At 42.3% G+C, this 17360-nt stretch overlaps 2 protein-coding genes across 3 annotated transcripts in view; one reads left to right on the top strand and one right to left on the bottom strand.

The window, feature by feature from the left end:
- Positions 1-15556, bottom strand: part of HELQ (helicase, POLQ like) — a 449876-nt gene extending 434320 nt beyond the window's left edge. For both annotated transcript variants that reach the window (XM_069236329.1, XM_069236338.1), the window contains exon 1: positions 14347-15556. In XM_069236329.1, the coding sequence (XP_069092430.1) occupies positions 14347-14484 (138 nt within the window). In that variant the 5' untranslated portion in view covers positions 14485-15556. The remainder of the gene's footprint in view (positions 1-14346) is intronic.
- A 613-nt stretch (positions 15557-16169) lies between these two features.
- Positions 16170-17360, top strand: part of MRPS18C (mitochondrial ribosomal protein S18C) — an 84376-nt gene continuing 83185 nt past the window's right edge. The window contains exon 1 of the mRNA XM_069236369.1: positions 16170-16381. Coding sequence (XP_069092470.1) covers positions 16294-16381 — 88 coding nt within the window. The 5' untranslated portion in view covers positions 16170-16293. The remainder of the gene's footprint in view (positions 16382-17360) is intronic.

Here is a 17360-nt window from a genome sequence, read left to right as displayed (position 1 = left end):
TTCTTTAGTACCCCAGAACCTATGTATCAGGGGTGACATTTACTAGGGACTTACAGAGGGTGCTAAAGGTTTTGCCAACTGGGAAAACGACTGTGCAGTTTTGGGGAAAGAGATCTGGCACTGGGGACCTGGTTAGCAGGAACCCAGTGCACTTTCAGTCAGAATTACACCAGATACCAGGCACAAGGTCTGGGATGACCATGCCAAAAAGGGTGCTTTCATACAAATACTTGACATTATAAAGGGTAAACGAGAGTACAGCAGCAAGTGGAGCAATCCAAAAGTAGTAAGTAACAAGCCTGGAAAAGTATCATGTAAAACGTTTTCAAAATCCCCCACATTTAATTGCTTTCTACCTTCGCCTCTGCTACAGTCTGAATGGCCTAAAAGAGTATGTTTCTGACATCAGTCAGCTGAATGCAAATCGTGTGACTGTATTTACTCTGCCCTCTTTGTCTCACACCCAAAGAAGGGTAAATTAATAGGCCTAGTAGCATTCTCCTTGTTCTTTCCCGCTGAGATACAACATCAATTTATGTCCTTCACATACCTGTAATTTTAAGACGGTCCTCTACACTGCTGTATTAACCACGTGAACAGATGAGGTTGAGCTGAACGTCAGCAACTGGCATTCACAATGGACCCTTTTCCCTCAAACGAACATGTAAAGTGCAGATAACACTGGCTGCCTCACTGCACTTTTGAATAGCAAAAGGTCAGCGAGCAAATGTCCTAAATAATTAACTTGAAAACACCTCCTTCAAAGGTTGCGCAAAACATTTCTGCCTACTAGATGGCATCTCAAATGCTTTTGTAATAAGATGGGCTGCTGTGGAACATATATATTGGCTTCCGACAAGGTATTTTCGCGAGGACTTTTGTAAAATGCGAGGACATTTATTTTTATTTTATTTTTTATTTTTATTTTTTAAACAAAAGTGGTTATTTTGTGATTTTTTTGTAAAATCGCCAAATCCTAGAGGGTCTGACTGTTGTCGTCGTACTTGACTTTATTAATTTTACAAAACAGTTCTAGCAGAAGTACTTAACCCAGAACCTGACAGGGCAAACTGGACAAGCAGATTCAAAAAGTGTCTTGCAATTCACAACTAGGATCCTTGGAAACAATTCAGTGACATGTGTGCCTGATACAAACACCTTCAAGTGGCCTCCTGAGCTGATCTAGGCTTTCACTGTTAGAACAGTGATAACATGGATACCACTGAAAGGTATAATGTTGTTTTTAAGTGCCAAAATCATTTTATTTTGTGCTAAGTAAATGACTATATTTAAGGCTAGGAAAAACAAACATTCATTATACACAGGGCTTTCTGGTAGCTTTCACAGGCATTTGAGAGGACATAGTATAAATGGGACAAGCACTGGCAAGGCCAATAGTTTTCACTTATATGACATTTATTGGGCTTGTCAATGCTTTTTTTAGACATTTTGCATACCAGTGTGGGCTCCTGTCAACATGACAAAGTGTAGAAAAAGAAAACGCCACTATGATGCGGCCAGTTTTGACTGCATCAAATTTATTTTTTCCTTTAAGGCATGTCGCACAGCAGCCTGCGCTGCTTTGCAACATGTTTAAAAATACATGGACAAACTCAATAGATGTCGCATAGGCAAAACCTATTGGCTTTGCCAATGCTTGACTTTTTTTAAAAACACATTTTATTCATTTTGCAATGTAAGCATAAAACATTGACCAAACAGCCAATACGCATCAGAAAATGACAAAATTACAGAGACAAATTCAAATGCCTGCATGTACATATCCCCCCGCCACAACTCGACATCAATCAATAAAGCATAATGGAAATCCACATGTTATAGTATCTCACGTTCATCCTGGCTGCCTTCAAACACTGTATGGCTGCATTTCATCATTAATCGACTGACACATTGGATGAGAAGGTTCCAATTCTATGCCCCGGTAGTACACCCACACCTGTCAGATCTTGGGGGGCAAACTTTGCTTTACATGCTGCCACATCAAAACCAATACAACAGTCCATACCTTTTTTCCTCACAACCAAGGATGAGGGAGTCACAGCCTTCCACTCCCGTGCTATGTCTCGCTTTGTTAAGATCAGGCCTAAACACAAGAAAGATAATCAGTATCTATTATCACCCAAATCGTTGGTGACATCTAGAAGGGTAAGATTTGGGTCCATTTGGATCGACCAAGTGAAAACTCGGCCCAGACAGGCTGTCACCCCATGCCAAAAACTCTGTAGATTGGGACAGCTCCATACCATATGAATAAATGTGCCTTCCCCAGTGCCATATCAAAGCCAGGCCGGAAAGGCTATCACACCAATGCGCCAGAGTCTTTGTCATGTAAAATACATTCTGTGGAGATACTTAAGCTGGATCAGCCTGAGCCGGGTTGCTACTGCAGCCATATCAGGTGTCTCTACTGCTTCCATCCAATCCTCGTTCTTAAGAACCCCAACATCTGCCTCCCACACAGCCCTGACAGCAGGGCACGAAACATATCAGGGTGACTGAAGATGAGTGTTGACTGGAGAGAGCTGTGCTACTCTGGGATCCCCCAGGGCGCCCATAAGACGTTTGCCCTCAAACTGAATTCAGGGAGGTCAGCCAGGACAGCAAGGTAGCGGGTCAGTGCATGGTGGAGTTGGAGATACCTATGAAACTGGCTAATTTGAAGTTGATGTTCCATTTGTAGAATCTGGATGTACTTTAAGACTGTCCCATGCATGACATCCCCCAGGGTAGAGCTCCAAATGAGGTCCCAGCTATGGAAACCATCCATTGTAGTGAGAGCGGACTACCACTCCATAGAGGAGTCCAGCCCGTCAGTTTTCCCCACCACCCCATCTTTCTCTGTGCCACAGGTGCGGATCTCCATCTGTTGGAGAGAGGTGCGCCATAAATTAAAGACCATCCTTGTTGCAGAGGGAAGACTCCTCCTATCTCCGCCACTATGCAAATAAGAATGAATATGGGTGTCCCTCATCGCTCACCTTTCAGATGCATAAGGGGGTCACCCTAAACATCATACCACCAGTCGTTGATAATCAAAAGATGGGATGCCAATAATATGATTTGATATCTGCCACAGTGATTCGCCCACACTATGTGGGCTAGAAACAATTACTCAGAGCAATACGAGGTGTCCCCTCATCCCAGAGAAAGCAGTCAGGATGAAGTTCAATTTACAGATTCATTGTCGTGGAATGTCATATGGGAAGTTCTGCAGTTGATACAGGAACTGGGGCAAGGACACCATTTTAAGAATGTCAGAGCGGCATGTCAGTGACAGTGGCAAGACAGACCATATCTCAACATCCTCCCGCAGGTAAGCTAGAACCAGCTCCAGATTACTTGACCATGCTAGGGTAACGTCAGGGGATATGACTACGCCAAGATATTTAAACCAGCTAACGGCCACCTGCAGGCCGGAAGCCTAGTTGAGATCTTAGACATGCCCCACCACTGGGAACACCATGCATTTAGATATGTTAACGTGGATGCCCCAGGTTTCCCCAAAGATATGCAGGATCTGCAGCGCATGGGCCCCTCTTCAGGGAGAAGAGGAAGAAAGGGGCATCATCTGAGAATAATGCTATTCTATGCAACAGTCCCTCTCCCCCTTCGATTGCCAATGCTTGTTAAACAGACCAGCAATACCAAAAAAATGCCGAGTGTATGCAAGTAGCCAGAGCCTCTTTCCTATCCGAAAACTGAGCTGGAAAATAAAACGTCTTGGTGTATGAAGGCTTATGCAGACATGCGAGTATTGATGTTACAGCTTGTGCTTAAATACCAAAGTGGTGCAAATCACTTTATTGACGTGAGCAATGGCCTGCCCTGGTTTTCTGGCATTCCCCATCTCTGAGATCTGTAGTGGCTGTGGCTGTAGGGGAGGAGAGAAGAACAAGAGTGCAGTTGGGGGAGGGAGACATTACATCTGAAATTACATGCACATATAATTATGGCAGGCCCATCTCCCAGGTTAGTGGACTGCCTGATCACTGTTGTAGTAAAAGATTGCCTTCCCTTGTGTTTTGAGTAAACACTTCGCATTTACAGCTGCTTAATGGTTACATTCCACAGTTGCAGAAATCCACTTTCCATTTTAATGCCAGGAGTCATGTTGCTTTTAATTTTATGTGCGGTAATACTTTTTTTTTTTTTTAGATACGAACTGCTATTTAGCATTATTAGACATATCATATTACCAAATATTTAGTAGCATACACATTTAAAGCACACGGGACCCAATGTTACATCATGTTCATATCATATTTGCAAGTTTGATTCTTGTGTGCAAGCACTGTGTTGCCCTCATTCTATTCTCAGGCTACATTGGAATAGGTTCCACTCCTGAGGTACCGAGAAAGTAAACTACTATCAATCAACCGGTTACAATCACTTATAGGAAAAATATATAAATAACAGGAGCATAAACTCGTTTTTCACTGAATACAACTAAACATTTCAATAAAAAGTGGTGCTGCATTAGTCAAACGTCTATCCCCGTACACTCATTGCCTGGAATTTCTGATTTTATTTTCAGCAACCAACCACAACTGGCTTATCTTTTTAGGAATGTTTATATGCAATGAAAAATATAGCGGCTTTAAAGTCATGCAGCAGAAAAACTATATTTGTTGTGCCAAAATGAAGACACATTAACATTAGCCCACACTGTGTAAACTGAGAGTCTGATTTAGAGGACATTAAGTTTGTAGCATATGGAAGATCGCCTAAATTAACAAGTGATTTGCTGAAATATCTATATATTTTGGGGACATTCCTTTCTCTCTACAAATGTCTAATTAGAAAAAGTTATATGGTTGTTTTCCCATTACTTTGAGCTCTAACAAATTCATTTTAACTGGCAAAATCTTTGAGCATTCTCAGACCTGACCGATTCACAAGGCTGTGACAAGAGAGGGGTAGGGGGCCTAGCGAGGCTTGAGTTATCACATCTGCCTAGCCAAAAATAAAGAGCACGATTAGAAAAATAAAGTTCTTAATACGGAGTGTAAAATGTACTGTGGTGATAAGAATGTTGGATAGCTACAATGGGAGTAGAATGTGGGGGTGGAATGGTTGGGTAAGGAGAATGTTGTGGGCGGCAGTTGCTGCAGGATGTCGAGTTGGTGTTGCTCCCTTACGACAAACCTTGTTTTTATTAAATTGAGTTGGAAACTAATTAGTCTAAGTGGCACGTTCTATTCTCCATAATAGCGACGAGCGGAAGAGAAGCAACGCTACTTTAAAGTCACATAACTCTGTGTCTACTTTGCGTTTGGATTCTGCCAGCAAACTTCATGAACAAAAACATTTCCTGGAAGGAGAGCAAGGATCGGAGGAGCCGGTTTGCCACGGTAGTAATCATACTTTTTGAAGGAGTACGTTTTGGAAGTGCAGGTACGATAAACTCATGCTTGGGGCTGTGCGAGAGCATTTATTGATGCGTGCCGTGAAGTGCACTTAGCACATGGAGCTGTGCATGAGGCCTTATTGACGCGTACAATGAAGTGCGTGCTGGGTAAAAACAAAGCCTAATGCCTACGGACAAAACTTAAGATTACGTCTTGGCGGCAATCTTTGTTGTTTGGGAGGATTCCTTTTTACAGCTTTAGTTGTATGGCAAAGCGATAAGGATATTCACTCTGAATTTCTCTTCTATCCTGCGCATTCAGTGATGCGCACACCTTTAGTTACTTAAGGACCAGCAATCGTCAGTTTGGTTGTATGGCAATCAGTACAACCATTTACTTTGCCTCTGTGCGTTCGGTGACGCGCACACCCAAAAAAATGGAAGATAATTATTTTATGGGGTGACACGCACTGGCCACACTCACATACTTGGAGCAGTGGAAATTGTGGCTACACGTGGAGTTTTATTTATTTACTTCTTATGGTGAGATAGATATATTTAGAATTTATCCACCACCTACTTTTTAGCTGAGCATGGAGACCCACCTACTCCATGGGAATTGTGGTTGGATTTGTTTGAGGCATATGTGGAAGTATAAGAGGATGGGGAGTGTACACCAGAAAGACATTTGTTCTTAAAAAAGCACAGACTAGGTGCAATAGGTCTTAGAAAAATTTTAAATCTGCAGAGGTTGGACAACGTTGATGAGGAAGATGTGTATAAATGTGCTCTCAAACATGAACAAGAAAAGGTATGGTAGGAACATTAACGTAGTCATGGAAAGATATGAGTTTTACTCAAAAGGGCAAAAAGAAGATGACTCAATTGACCCGTAAATGGCAGTGTTGAGGAGGCTTGCTGTAACTTGTACGTTCGAAAACATGACATATGACCAAGTATTAAGGGACCAGCTATTGATGAGAACTAAATCAAAAACAATTCAAGAGAAACTATGGTCTTCTGGTGAATTATCTTTTAAAAATTCGATAGCAGTGGAAGGAGGTATTGAGATTACTGAGAGATGTATACAGGCAGTGAGGATTGAAAATAAAGACAAAGGTACTGTATGTGCTGTAGGGAGTCAGAAGAGTGGTGAGGAAAAAAAAGAATCTTGTGGTTGGTAAAACTAGAGGGCTACTGTGTTTTTGATGCAAAGCTAATAAACATTTAACTAACTTTAAATTGTGCCCTGCCATTGGAAAGACTTGCAATGTGTGTAAGAAGAGAGGATATTTTTCACGTGTGTGTAAAAGTATGGAAAAAAAAAAGTAAATTGTGTCGTGGAGGATCCTAATGAGGAGGAGCTCGAGTATGGAATGCGTGATGTGGTATTAAGTGTCCAGAGCGAGAACAGCAAAGTGAAGAATGTCCAATTGCCTAAGTGTACATTAAGCATAAATGGAATGCAGGTTGAAGCTATGGTGGACTCTTGTGAATGGTGTGATTGCAGAGGCCCCCTAACTTTTTGCCCCCATTTCCCACTTTCTGCTGGTGTTTTCCTGACTCTGATGGTGCCCTGGGTACTGCTAACCAGTCCCAGGGCCTGTGCAAAATCAATATGCAAATTAGGCTAATTATAACTGGCTAAGTCAACCTACCTATAAGTCCCTAGTATATGGTAGGGCATGTAGGTTTAGGGACCACAGCATAGGTAGTGCACCCATAGGTGCACCGTTGAGGTGCCCAGTGTCGTTTTAAAGGCAGGCCTGCCTTGCTGGCTGCTTTTAAATTAAAGTTATATGCAAAATCGACTTTGGAATTAAAAGTAGTTCCAAAGTCTTAAACTACCTTATTTTTACATTTAAGTCACCCCTAAGGTGTGCCCCATGTGCCCCTAGGGCTAGGTGCCATGTAACTATAAGCAGGGACCTTATAAAAAATAGTTTTATAAGCCCTGGTGAGGTAAAAACAGCCAAATTCGTTTTCCTTCACTGTAGTGAATGGCCTTCATAGGCTAGAATGGGGAGACATTATTTTAATTTTAAAAGTCCCCTTAAGTGAAAGATACAAAGAGTTTGGTATCCAATTAATTGTTATAATAAATCCCACAACTTCCAGTTGTGGGATTTAATATAACTTGTTCAGGTAAAGAGTTTTAAACTTTACCTGAAAAGTTGCCAACTTCAGCCCTGCAGTGTTTTTGCTGCTGTGCTATGATTGGCCAGCCTCTAGCAGCCTGGCCAGGCTGCCTTGATGGGGTGTGAAGTGGCCTGGCTTCCAACAAAGAGATGTGCCTGTGGGAGGGGATCTCCCCTCAGCAGATGGTGAGGCAGGAAGGGGGAGGGCTGCCAAACTGGTCTTCAAAGGCAGAGAAGGACATTTGGAGCAACCCAGCAACAACCCCACATCTTGCAACCCCAGACAACTAGGTGCCCTCTTGATTAGATTAGGAGAGGCGTGTGTTTTTTAGCCACACCAGTGGGTGGGCTCAGCCAGATGTAACCTCCAAAAATCACTTTCAGCCATGATGGATTTTTGAGGAATGTTGCCTCCTGGGATTGATTTTTGCCACACTTCCCAGGAAGTGGTCATCGCAGGAAGAAGGACCCTAAACCTGATTGGAGAATCAGGACCCCTCTGTTTTTCACCCAGGAGCAAGGATAAAACTGGCAGACCTGCACCCACACCTCAGTTCCCTACCAGATCCCTATCAGATTCCAACATGGAAGAACTACATGAGAAGAAGGACTGCCCTGCTGGACCCCTGACCTGCACCTGGACACTGCACTCTGGAGGACTGCACCAGCTGCACACTTGGGCTTCACCACTAAAAGGACTTTACCTGTCTTCTACTGCTTCAAGAAGGGATTCCCCGTTTGCTACAGGTACAAAGTAGCTGCCCAGAGTCCCCTGCATCAAGTCCTGCAAGCAGAGCCCAGCTGACGAGCGTCCAGTGGCCATTTGAGGATTCTGACCAGGTGCATTCTGGGAATTGTAGTCCCAACTCCCAAGGAGCAACTCGGAGCTTCTGGAACCTTGGATCAAGTTGTGGACACTTCAAGGACACAAAAAGGACCTCTGGAAGAAGATCCAGAAGTTTGGAGATGTTTGGAGCAACTCCTTAAGTTGAAGAGGTGCACTGGGGAAGTTGTAGTCCCAGACCCCAAGAGGCACACCAGAGCCTCTGAACCCTTGGCTGGTGCTGTTGACCACTTTCCTGATTAAAACACATCTGAAAGTAAGTGTGACAGTGTTACCTCATGGGTGGCCTGAACTCTGGATTTTGTGCCTTTCCAGTGTGACCGTTTTTAACCCTTTGAGCGCTAGTTGCTTCTATGCGCTAGAAAGCATTAATTCTTTATAAATTCATATCTCCGGTACCCCTTATCCGATTTTATTCATTTTGGTGTCATTTTAAAGATAAAAATATAATCTATTTTATAAATTGATTTTGGAATTTTAGACTGTTTCCTGTGTTTTATTTAATTACTGTTTGTGATATTTGAATGCTTTACGCTTTGTCTCCTAAGTTAAGCCTGGTCGCTCGTTGCCAAGCTACCAAGGGTTGAGCTAGGTTTAATTTACTGAGACCTAACTGGACCTAAGGTGAGGTTAGTGGCCTATTGCTAAGTGTAGGTGCTTGCCTGCCCTTACTAATGACCCATTTTCCAACAAGTGGTAAATGGGGAGAAGGTTGGTTGACAAACTATGGCCTGATAGATTGTTAGAGAATATTAATTCAAGCCCATGTAGTTATTCTGTTCATACCTTTTTTATTGTGGGGTCTGTGCAAGCTGAAAATGGATTTGCCGGAAAAATATGTTTAGGAAATGTGCTGATAGCAGAAATAGGAGCTATGAATTTAGGTTGGCCACACATGACTGAACTCGGAGTGAGAGCTGACCCTAAAGATGAACCACCCGTGTACACAGTGGGTAAGGGTAATATTAAAAATACAAATGATACATATTCTGTCTTAAGGGAGGAATTTCTGAATGTTTTAGCAGCGAGTTAGGAACTATGAAATATTTTAAACATAACATAATCTTAAAAGAGAATGCTATACCTGCGAGGCAAAAGTTAAGAAATGCTCCATTAAATTACAGAGGGAAACTAAAAGACATTTTGCGTGATTTATGTGAAAGAGACATTATAGAACCAATTTAAAGTTCTGTTTGGGTATCTCCAATTGTAATTTCCTTGAAATCCAATGGCGATCTAAGACTTTGTGTGGACTTACATTCTTTAAACAATGCTATTTTATTGGATGCCTTTCCGTTACCAAATTTGCAAGAATTAATGTTGTCCATTGGTGATGCTAAAATGTTCTCGACAATTGATTTAGTTAGCACTTATCAAATTCCGCTGGATCCGACCTCTAAGCAATGCACAGCCTTCATAACACCTGAAGGTTTGTTCAGGTACAAAAGGATGCCATTTGGTTTAGCCAGTGAATCTGCTGTGTTCTAAAGAGAATTATCTAGAGCACTATCAAATATAACTGGTGCAAAAGTTTTTCAGAATGACATATTGATATCTGGGAAGGATAAAAAAGGAACACAATTGCATATTGAGGGACGTTCTACAAGCACTTATGGACAATGGATTAACTGTGAAAGAGGAAAAATGCTAATTTGGGAAACAACTTGTGGAATATTTGGGTCACGTAATTTCAGAGGATGGCATTCGTCTGAGATAAAGCCATTTGCGATGCTCCAGAACTGAAGAGCAAGGAACAGTTGGTATCCTTCTTAAGGTCGACAGAATTTTATGCACGTTTCGTAGAAAAGTACGCATCCAAGGTCAAGAATCTTAGAGCGCTATTAAGGAAAAATGCAACGTTTTGCCTGGGACAGAGACATACTGAAGAATTTGCAGCACTTAAAAAAGAAATTGTGGTTGCATCATACCTAAGATGATTTGATGAAGATGAAAATGTTATCATTTCTGGAGCTGCTAGTGGGTATGGCATTGGCAAAAATGGAATGGGAATGATTGGGTGGTTGCATATGCATCCCGTACTCTAACACAAGCAGAGAGGAACTACTCTGTTATTAAAAGGGAATTACTAGCTGTGACTTGGGCTGTGCAATGTTTTAGGATGTATGTGTGGGGTTGCAAATTTAAGATATGTACAACCACAAACCCTTGGTAAATATCTTGAGTCCTGGAGGTGGGAGAAATATTACCTCCCCCCCCCCCCACAGCAAGAATCGCCTCAAAACTACAAATGTATCATTATGAGAGTATGCATTTGCCATGGAAAGATAATCAGGTGGCGAATGGATTATAATGGTTGCCTTTGACGAATGAGAATTGTGAGGAAGTGGATGATAATAAGTGTAACTCATGAGTGGATTCCTGAGACTCTAGTAATGGATAATGGTGTGCAGCTCACATCTAGTAAAATGAAATTGTTCTTGAAAAATTAGGGTGTGAAATACCTAAAGGTGTCATATCATCCAGGGGGAAATGGTCAAGTCGAAAGGTTCAATAGGGTAGTTAGGGAAGCTATACAGTTGGCTCTGAAATCTGACCTGTCATTGAAGAAGGCTCTTCCGAGTATGTTACTATCTTATAGAATTACGCCCCATTTGGCGACAGGGAAAACCCCATTTGAGTTATTAAGGGGAAGGTTCATGGTGGTTAAAGAATTTTAAAAAGGAGCAGGGGTTGACCAACTGTGCTGATCTAATTAGGGAACATGTGCTAAAACACCAAGGTCATGTGCTGAGTAGAGTCAATGGAAGAAGAACCATGCCTAAACTTGTTGCAGGGCAGTAGATATATGTGAGGATCCCTGAGTTCATAGAAAAAGAGGCAGCCTGTTCGTCAAGTCCTATTAAAATAGTGACGGTATTGGATGGAGCTGTCAAGCTTGAGGATGGTAAGATACGTAATATGTGGCATGTGAGTCTGTGTGAAGGAGTCAACATGCGTAAAAACGATGATGAAATCGAGGGGTATTTGCTGGGAAGTGATTCCGAGTTGCAACTAGTTGTGGGTCCTGATATTCATTTTGATATATGTGCTGACTCCGGTCATAATGCAAACAAGTGTGTTTCGACCACCGATTGTATACCTCCTCGACAAAGTCAAAGAGAAAAGAGATTACCTGGGCATCTCTAATAATTTTCCATGTGACGTTGAGCAATAGTAATGTAATGTGAATATTATTAATCTGGTTAGGTGAAGAAATGTAGCTCCTGCAAAGTGCAAACTGGTATATGTCTATGTAAGGTAACATTAGTAATTTTGTGTTAGAGTTTTTTATTTATTTCTTTTTTGTTTTTGGGGGGGAGGGGAGATTTGTGGTGATTGGAATGTTGAATACCTACAATGGGAGTAGAATGTGGGGATGGAATGATCAGGCAAGGAGAATGTTGTGGGCGGCAGTTGCTGCAGGATGTTGAGTTGGCGTTGCTCCCTTACGACGAATCTTGTTTTTATTAAATTGAGTTGAAAACCAATTCGTCTTGGTGGTACGTTCTTTTCTCCACATGTACTCACTTTCGGATGGACCCTGCTACATTGGAATGTATAAGGCGAATCATTGTGGTAATAAGGACAGGCGCTGAGGTGAGTTGTTCACTATTTACTGCACCCTGCGATTTTGCGACACGTGAGGTAGCCTCTGGTAGATGAATCCATGGTATAGCAGAGGGATTTTCATTTTGTTGAGATTAAAGGCTGTAGTATATGAGAGTATGTATGCACCTGTTTTTGCCTGTATACATGGGGTGAATAACAGTCTGTGCGGATTGAAGAGAGTGTGCCCAGATATGCTATGCAGGTGGCAGTCTTCTCTGTTGATCCTTTGTTAAGAAAGGGCTGAAACCAGAGCTGTTTACACCTTGATTGTAAGTGGTAGACATGTAAAGCACTACAACACCTTCGGGTCAAATATGTGCTATATAAATTAACCCAAAAAAATAACCCAAAACACACAGCTACAAAATAAAATATGTAGTCACCAATGAACTTGATTACAAAGAAAAAACACAAATACTTAAATCAGTTAGCATGGGAAGGAAAACATAATTAAGTTTGCATGCAATGAAACACCAAGGATTTGTTCTGACAACAGCACATCTACAAAAAATACATGCAGTTGCCAAATGAGCCTGATCACAAAAACACAAGTAGTTCCAGTACAAAAAAAAAAAAAGCGAATTACTACTTCAAAAGGAAGGAGTACTTGGTGCAGATGCACAGAAAAGATAAAGACATGAAAATAAACCTGAAACTGACAGGAAATGACATGCTAAAACCAATAACAAAAAGCAAGAAAATCAGAGTGACCAGCAGACCAACAAATGCTAAGTAATGGGCGTACTGGACTGCAAGTCCCTTTTAAGATTTTTGAGGTTGAAACCTAGCAGACAAAAGACATCTTGGAGACATTCAAAAAGCTGACCTTGGAATGTATTCCACCTGTAGCTTACCATTGGTTTTGTGGTTTGTAACTCACATTTTCTAGCTATTCCCTAGCTTTATTTGCTTTAGGCTATTCAGCTTGAGTTTGTCCATTCCATTGCCCAAATTGTCTTTACTGTATTTGTCCACGTACTCACTTTCTGTAAACAGGCCTTTACATTTTGTTCTTATCTTGTCACACTTGTTTTGCATTCAAAGACTGGTACTTTCCTTTCTTGGACTACAAAGTAAGAGAATTTATGTGACAATTCTGCTCAGAATCCATGTAAGAGGAAATGGAGAGTGATGTCTCGGAACGAATCATAATTAGTATAAATGAAGCACTTTTTTGTAATTCTGAAGTGTGGTGAAAACAAATATTTGAGTACAATCAAAACCCATTATATATGAGGTGATAACAATTGCACACACTGTTTGCATGCAGTAAAATCATATCCTGTGCAAATCTAATGGCCAATTCAATTGAAAATATGTTGTCTGTAATGGCAGTGCATACTCCACACTATGCCATGCCACTCCATTCTATGTCCCTCCACTCTAAAATATGCTACGACACACCACTCATCCAATGACAACATGCCACTCAACTCAACACCCCTCTATGTCAACCACTTACCCCACCCCAATCTACATCACTTCAGTCTACCCCACTCTAACCCAAACTACTGCAATTTACCCACCCTTCACTATCCCACTATAACCTAATCTATCCCACGCCACCCTAATCCAATATACCTCAACACACTCCATCCTACCCCACTACAATCTACCCAGTCTACCCCACTCCAATCTACACCATTCCCATCTGCCACGCTAACCTACCCACCTCCCACACTCCAATGTGTCCCTCTCCCCCACTCTACCCCCAATCCATCCCACTTCATTCTACCCCACTCCATGCCAAACTACCTCATTACACTCGACCCCACTCCATACCACTAACTTTTAGCCATGCTGAAAAGCAGCCACACTGGTGTACATAATAGTTAAAACACACTGCCAGAGTCGATGGCTCTCGCAAATGTAAGATGTACTGGCTCTCAATTGTTTTTTTTGTTTTTTTTAATTCCAAGAAATTTCAAAAGCACAAGCACTGTGCAGGCGGAACCTAAAAATGGGGAATGTCATGATTTCTTGAAAACAGAATGCATGAAAGAGTTGGGGGTTACAGATAAAAAAGGAAATATTAAAGGGAAGCACAGAATAGAATCATAAAGATCGCGGAAGGAAGAAAAGCCAGAGACAATATAATTCACACTAGAAAGGTACAACAGAAACTGTGATTCGGAGATACACGAAACATATCAGAATAAAGTCGGATGAGGAGTAGGTAACGATGAAGAAAGAAAAAGTGGGAAGAGCTAGAAGAAATATGAATGAACTTTGTCAAAAATGGAACAAAAGAAGCAGCAGAGTCAGATGAGGTTAATGAAGAGGGCATGACAGAATGAGGTGAGAGGTGTAACAATATGACAGTACACATGAACCACCTCTTAAGCTCCTCCCAGCCTTTATTAACCACTACCCCACTGCCCGTTTACCTGGTCCGGGGAATCATCTTCTGCACGAGGACTTCTCTTCTTATTGTTAGGAGTAAGGTAACTATGACCCGGAGGGAGGCTTCTCTTGCGCACTGACGTCACCCGACGCTGCACTCTTGGGAGACCACCACCATCCATGGACTAAACACAGGTACAACTAGAAGGTGAAGGCTGTCCAAGAGAGGTGAACACTGTGCTTTCGAGTTAACAGCGTTTGCTTCTTGGACAAAGCCTTTTGTCTTCTAGGCAAATTGAGAGGGCAGGATCCAGGGCACAGGTGATCTGCCCCTCTGAAACTACAACCCGAGACATATCAGTAAGCAATTCCTGGGCGCATATTCATGGGAAAGGCAAGCAGCATTCCATAAGCCCTCGGACACCACGATCGAGGATCATGACCAGCACCAACCGCAGCGCACCGACTGCTCAAGCGACATGGGTCAGCTCCGAGGTTCTTCTCTGGCGAGTGGTGAAGCTTTTGAGGGGTGTGATGCACACCCAGGGCTGCTGTTTGCTAAAAGATTGGAAGCTGCTGTTTGATGGGTGAGGTTCTTTTCATTGAGCTGAGGCTGTTTCTTAAAAGCGATGGCTGCTCTGTATTTGCTGGTTAGTGAGAAATGTTTCCCATTTAGAGGCTACGCCTCTCATGAGACCGTTTCCACGTTTAAAGGCTTGAACTGCATCATCGAATTTGACTAGCTGCTTAGGGTGGGTTCACTTGGGTTTGCCCATAAGTTGTGATGCCTTTACTATGGAGGGTTCGGGTTGTTTTTCAAAGGGTTTACCTGTTCCTAAAGTTTCTTTACAGTTTTCTAAACGAGATATACTGTTTAGTACGTCCGTTGATTACCTAGGATGTCGGAGCAGGTATCGGTGCTAAATTCGTAATTGAGTGAGGCGGCTATTACCTAAATTGCCTCAGTATGGCAGTTGGACAAGAGGAGCATTACTGTCGGTGCTTGGCACGCTTAGCCAACTTTCACCACTTCCTATACGCACCCCAAGAAAGCCGACTGCGCCTTCCGTTCGGTTTCAAATGTATTCTATATACTTCAAAGTGAGGAAAGCCATGCTCTGGATGGAGATAATAAGGTACATCCGCTGCCAAGGTCTGCACCCACTGGAGTCTGCGATTGCGAAGCGAAAGTACCAAACAAACTCGCACAGCTGCAAGTGGCAACACACATTTAAATGAAATACAAACCCACACAGGGAAGAGTAACGACACAGAAGACGGACTGCGTGAACGGCTCTTGGAGAACCGGTTGAAATAGTGGCGCCCATCATGGATTATGTGGAATTATTTTCCATTGAGGCAATTCAGTAATGTAATTTCAGATTTCGTGGGCAAAAACAGAGGAAACTCAGGCTTCACTGAAAGATACTAATTGAAATGCTTTGTATGAGGGTCCCAGCACGAAAATTATTCGTATCTAATTGTTGCCATTGAGAGGCGCGTGCAACAAAACAACATATCAATTGCATGACCAAAACTTCAGCCAGAAATTCGGTAACGGAAACTACAATAGGTGCCGACCACGAGTGTCAGGAAAAACTAAAGCAAAGCATTGCCTGATTCTAACATGTCTGTCATTGTACTACCGACCTATGTGCCTATAGTTCGCAATTGACAGCCTGCACTAGCGCCAGCAAGCACAGTGAGAACCTAGGGTGGCGCTATGTGAGGCTGCAACTAGAACAATCTACTCCAATCTACAGTTTTATTAATGTAAGACCAAGGATTACAGAATGCCAATACTTGACGGTCCTTAATATGGCCGCTACAGAGGACACGGCTCCTCCTCGCTGTCAGGCGCACTAGAGGAACTGTGGGTTGGTGTTCAGTGTTCTATCTGCCTTCCTCTTTGGAGGCTGCCAATGCGTGTTGTGGACTAATTGTGAAGGACATCGGTTCTGAGTGTTTCCCTTGCTGGAGAGCGCAGCGGGATGCTGATGATGGCTTCGGTGACCGGACTGAGAAGCCGGCTTGGTTTCTGTGTGAGTAGCATGACCGCTGCTCCCCTGGCCACAGCAGGTATGAAATTTGTTAAAGAGGTGCAGAGCTTTGTTAATGAGCCCGTCTCAGTTCTGCAGAGCAAAAGTGTGGGCGGAGCCCGTGCAATGTATTTATTTCTTCTTTTAGGTCCATTTATAGATAGCTTTAGTTGATTTTGTTTGCCTCATGTTCTGAACTATTCCAAAGTGTAATGAGTAGTAGAGCGAAAGTGGGGTCGAGTCAGCCTACTACTGTTATTAGTTGTAAAGTATTTTTCTTGGTTTGCCATTTTCTGTAAAAAAAAAAAATACAAATAAAAAAAAGCCTACCTGTAATAACTTGGGTTCAGGCAATTCGAGTTGTCATACATTCACTGATAAATAGTATTTGGTATACAATACAGTAAATAACATAGTTCTCAAAGTGGAAGTTTTCTTGATTTAAAAAAAAGAGTTTATGTGTACATTTCATCCAGTGGTGAGTACTGTTAATGTTCCCCTATGCATGTGCTTCCCCTTATCCTGTCCGCACATACTTCGTGAGGGCAGATCTTCTCTCAGCCAGCAAGTGACGTTCGTGTCAGACGGAAATCAATACATTACATCCTCCCTCAACACAAACAAGCCTTTGCAAATCCAGTCTATGCGAGATCTATTGGGTTTGTCAGGGTTTTGTTTTTTCATGTTGCATAGCTGTTGAGGTGCTATACAACATAGCTTAAAGTAAAAAGGCCTGAGTTGGGTAAACAACAGCAGTGGAAGAAATCATTAGAAATGCCAGCATAACTGTGATACCCATTTCAGTGATACAGCTGAGGCAGGAAACGTGGCCTTGCTATATCAGTTTGGAGCCGAAGCGTGAGTGGTTCACATACTTGGGATGCAAATTGCTAGATAGCTTTTGTCAGACCATTTACGCACCGGGACTCTGAAGGGCTTCTGCTTGAGCCATTCCATTAAAACGTCCAGCACTTGAAATAAAAACATATTTACTTCCTAAATTAGTATTAAGAGAGAGA

The sequence above is a fragment of the Pleurodeles waltl genome, chromosome 1_2, assembly GCF_031143425.1.
Source record: "Pleurodeles waltl isolate 20211129_DDA chromosome 1_2, aPleWal1.hap1.20221129, whole genome shotgun sequence".
In the NCBI taxonomy this organism is placed as follows: domain Eukaryota; kingdom Metazoa; phylum Chordata; class Amphibia; order Caudata; family Salamandridae; genus Pleurodeles; species Pleurodeles waltl.
The sequence above is the reverse complement of the archived record's forward strand: the minus strand, read 5'-3'. Positions and strand labels throughout refer to the sequence as shown.